The sequence below is a fragment of the Papaver somniferum genome, unplaced genomic scaffold (genome assembly GCF_003573695.1).
Source record: "Papaver somniferum cultivar HN1 unplaced genomic scaffold, ASM357369v1 unplaced-scaffold_137, whole genome shotgun sequence".
Lineage (NCBI taxonomy): Eukaryota > Viridiplantae > Streptophyta > Magnoliopsida > Ranunculales > Papaveraceae > Papaver > Papaver somniferum.
The window spans coordinates 15,134,848-15,139,537 of record NW_020622934.1 but is presented as its reverse complement, the minus strand read 5'-3'; the positions used below and the strand labels follow the sequence as shown (position 1 = coordinate 15,139,537).

Here is a 4,690-nt window from a genome sequence, read left to right as displayed (position 1 = left end):
ACCACCACCAAATCCTACACCACCACCAAATCCATTCTTATCAAATATAGCTCATGATTTAGAGAGTGTTATTTATCAGATTTGCAATAAAGGTGGACATACAACTCTATCATTAGGCACAAACTCAATTTTTTTTATCAGAATGTCAATACTCCCCAAAATTTGAGCGTCATGTTAGATACTGCCAACATTCTAGGATAAAATCCATGGTATGCTGATACTGGAGCAAATAACCACATAACATCTAATGGTTCTGAATTACAAATTGCTTTTCCTTATATCTTGTGTCTAAGTAACACTTTGTTGACACTCATGACAGGTTGTTCCACTCTGTCATTGCTAGTTGTCACTTCTACTGACGTGTTGCTCTCTCATTGGCTTACTCAGATCTACACATGATTAGCTTCTTAGCGTGTGTTTGTTATTTGTATTAATAACAGTTATCTTTCCTGTTTTCTGTAAGAAAGACAATTACTTTGAGTAGTTGCAGTCAACATTAAACATGTTCTTGAAAGAACTTGTGATTCAATCTTTGAATTATACAACTATAGTATCAAGAGGCCAGGGATCCTCACTTCCACTCAATACCTCTGATCTTTCTTTTTCTTTACTTACCAAATCTTGTAACTTCGATTTTATTTTTCTTCTCTTCATTCCTATTCATTAATGACTTTGAATCTTTATGAGTCATGAATCTCTCAAATTCCCCTCAACCAGATCACCAGTATCATTAATTTCAAGCTCAAGGATGATAATTTTATCACATGGAAGAATCTTATACTTTCATTGTTGAAGAGATACAAAGTTCTAGTCTCATTGATGGTTTCATTCCCTGTCCTCCTAAATACCTCAATCAAGAAGATCTATAACAGGGAGCTGTAAATCCAAACTACACTGCGTGGATTGATGATGATGATGATAATACCTTGATTTTATAGATTAAATCAACCATCTCAGATGATGTTATTCCATATGTGGTTGGTGCTGATTCATCAAGAGAACTTTGGCTCACTATTGATTCAAGATTTGCAAGAACTTCAACAACACACTCTATTCAATTACGAACCAAATTGCAATCATTGAAGCTTGGATCTGGCACAATCACTCAATTTTTGTGAGAAATCAAGAAATTTTCGGATCAACTTTCTGCTGCTAGTTTTACTGTTTCTGATGATGAATTGGTTGTTCTGGAATTGGGAATGATTATTATGGTTTAGCACTTCAATTCGTGTACGCAATCCACCGGTATCCTTTGCTTCACAATTTACTGCTCAGTGAAGAAGTTGTTATCAATGAAGATCCAAATCTCTCTTAACTGAAGCAAACAGTAAAGCCTTTGCAGCTTTTCAATCTTAACAAGCTTTCTTAGCACATCAAAGGTCTACTTCTTATTCATCTTCCTACAGGAATCGTGGTTTAGAAGCAATTTTCAGTTACATGCTAGAGCATCTACTTCAAATCCTTTCTTGTTTAACTCTCAACCACCACCACCAAATACTACACCACCACGAAATCCATTCGTATCAAATGTAGCTCTTGGTTTAGACACTGTTATTTGTCATATTTGCAATAAAGGTGGACATATAGCTCTAGCCTGTAGGCACAGACTCAATTTTGTTTATCAGAATGTCAATACTCCCCAAAATTTGAGTGTCATGTTAGCTAGTACCAACATTCTAAGAGAAAATCCATGGTATGCTGATACTGGAGCAAATAACCACATAACATCTGATGGTTCTGAATTACATTTTGCTTCTCTTTATGTCATGTGTCTGAGTAACACTTTGTTTACACTCATGACAGGTTGTTCCACTCCGTCATTGCTTGCTGCCACTTCCAGTGACATATTGCTCTCTCATTGTCTTACTCAGATCTACACCTGATTGGCTTACTCAGTGTGTGTTTGTTATTTGTATTAATAACAGTTCTCTTTTCTGTTTCCCGTAAGAAAGACAATTACTTTAACTAATTGCAGTCACCATTAAACCCGTTCTTGAAAGAACTTGTAATTCAATCTTTGAATAATACAACTAGCTTTAACATTCACTATCAGTTGCCAGACCTGAATAGAGCTCATTGTAGTTGGTTCTTTCTTACTCGTGTGCATGTCCATATATATCTACATAAAATTGAACATCTTGATCCCACCAAATTTGTTCGATCCTTTTAGTATTGTTTCGGTTTCATCGGAGAACATTAATAATTTGTTTTGCGCTGTGCTGAAAAAAACAACTTTCATAGGGACTCAAGCTGGCTGTGGATGTCATAGTCAATTGGCGCCACCAATGTTTCGGAAGCTATTGGCATATCGAAAATTCTCAACGTACCGCCATAAAAACAAAGAACAAACCGTCCCTCTCACAAAACTTCACATGGTGGGACCTCCTGCTAAATCCCTGGGGCATGGTGCCCAGTTTCATGTGACACAAGTGGTGTTTGTCTTTGTGTTTTAAGCGGTACGTGTAGCATTACTCTTGGGAATCTCAATCATGCAGTATCTTTACACTGCCTGGCTGCGCGCTTGTTGAATACTGAATCTTATAACTGGACGTTTGTATCTGTAGAGAGATTATGCAGGCTTAATGCAAAAGGATGTCAAGTACCCAGGTTACGGTTAACGGCCCTGGACACCTGGTTCAATTAGAAGACGCCAGATAGATGAGAAGAAGTTATTAGTCTGAAATTAGTGCAACTAAATTTCTAACCAATCAGACAAAGAAACAGATTTTGCAAAAGCATTCTCCATAATCTGCCCCATTATGATGTTTTATGGCATTGGGGAAGATTATGCTCTCTTCACAGATTTAGCAAAACTATTTCCTTTGCTTAAGATACATGAATGGAACCTATTGGAATGGAATACTTTCCTATGCCAAGAGGCTGGTGCAACCAGAAAACCTTTGCACCGTTTAAAGATACCCATTGGTTTGTTGGACAGAGTAGGAAGGTGACTGCCGCTTTCTCATCCTCTTTATCTCCTATACTTGAGATGCTGTCAAAACTAACAAGACCAGATGAGTTTGATTTCTCGGCGAAACCAATCGTCAAACTTGAATAAATTGCCGTACTAAAATTCCACCTACGCAGATCTATAAATACCACTTCACTCTAAAAGTCATCATTTCTTCCCATTTCCATACATCTGAACTCTGTCTATAGAACTCCGCAGAAGAAATTCAGGTCTTGTTGTTGTTGCAAATGGAGGCTGTTTCAATTCCCGTGATCGATCTCCAGAAATTCCCAGGGCAGTCTGCAAAGATTTTAGAAGCATGTAAAAAGTGGGGATGTTTTAGGATAATCAACCACGGCATACCTGATAAATTAATGTCAGATATGAAACAGGTTGTTCGTTTGCTATTTGATCGACCGCTTGAAATCAAACGGCGGAATACTGATGTGATCGAGGGGAGTGGATATAGGGCCCCGAATGAGAAAAATCCTCTATATGAAGCATTGGGTCTGTATGATATGGGATCTTCCAATGCTGTTGAAACCTTCTGCACTCAGCTGGATGCATCCCCGCAGCAAAGGTACTTTCTATTTCCTCACTCGATTCTAACTTAAACTTGGTTTTTAGTGCGAGAATTTGATCTTCGGCTTAATTACATTGAGAAATGAAGTTTGCCACTGAATAGAGTTTTCATATTTCTAAGGGAAAATGCTACTATTTGTTTTTGCAGACAAGTTATAAAGGCATACTCGACTGCTTCACATGAGTTGATAATGGAATTGTGCGGAATGCTAGCAGAGAGTATGGGCTTGACAAATGATTTGGCCAAGGGATGGCCTTGTCAGTTCAGGATTAACAAATATAACTTCACACAAGAAAGTATAGGTTCCTCTGGGGTCCAGATTCACACAGACTCTGGCTTCCTCACTGTACTTCAAGAAGATGATTGTGTTGGTGGTCTTGAAGTCATGAATAAATCATCCGGTGAATATATAGCTGTTGATCCTTTACCAAGATCATTATGTGTTAATCTCGGAGACATGGCAACGGTAATATTAACCAGACAATTTCCTTATATCTATCAATGAACCAATTCACTTATGCTAGCTTAATTTCTAAGAAACTTTGAATTTGTTGGGATGTCTAAATTAGGTGTGGAGTAATGGTGCCTTTTGCAATGTAAGGCACAGTGTGCAGTGCAAGCAAGCGGCAATACGTATTTCAATTGCTCTTTTTCTACTTGGACCCAAGGAAGCAATGGTGGAGGCTCCACAGGTGTTTGTTGACTCGAACCATCCTCGTCTCTACAAGCCGTTTACCTACGAAGATCTCAGGAAGCTTAAAATCTCTACTGGATTGCATGCTGGTGAAGCCCTAGAGCTCAAGGACGGACCCAGGAAGGCTAAATTTCCTTGTAAGGCCCGGGCTAGAAGCCTTGGTGGAGTAGAATTTTTCTTTTTGGCTTGTGGACTGGGAGGACTACTCGGGCTAAAGCCCCCTTTAGCCCAGCTGTAGGTCCGTCAGTGCTAGAGCTTATGCGCCTTGAAACTGGTGATTGATCGTATACCCTGGGAAATGATCTACATAACATTGACAGAATGAAGGATTCTATTTCAATAACTTTAGAAATATTGAGATTGGTCGTTGTTTAAGACCCCTAAATTAAATACAAGACAGACATCTACCGTTACTGGTCTAAGTATGTTATTATTATCTTATGAAATTTAAATGTTACCGGGA

The 4,690-nt window shown here is 38.5% G+C and overlaps 1 protein-coding gene across 1 annotated transcript; it reads left to right on the top strand.

Annotated features, from left to right (window-relative positions):
* The first annotated feature begins 1,953 nt into the window (after positions 1-1,953).
* Positions 1,954-4,690, top strand: LOC113334508 (2-oxoglutarate-dependent dioxygenase DAO-like). The gene is made up of 3 exons (XM_026580739.1): positions 1,954-3,530; positions 3,681-3,999; positions 4,103-4,690. The coding sequence occupies exons 1-3, from the start codon at positions 3,199-3,201 to the stop codon at positions 4,463-4,465; spliced, it is 1,014 nt and encodes a 337-aa protein (XP_026436524.1). The 5' UTR covers positions 1,954-3,198; the 3' UTR covers positions 4,466-4,690.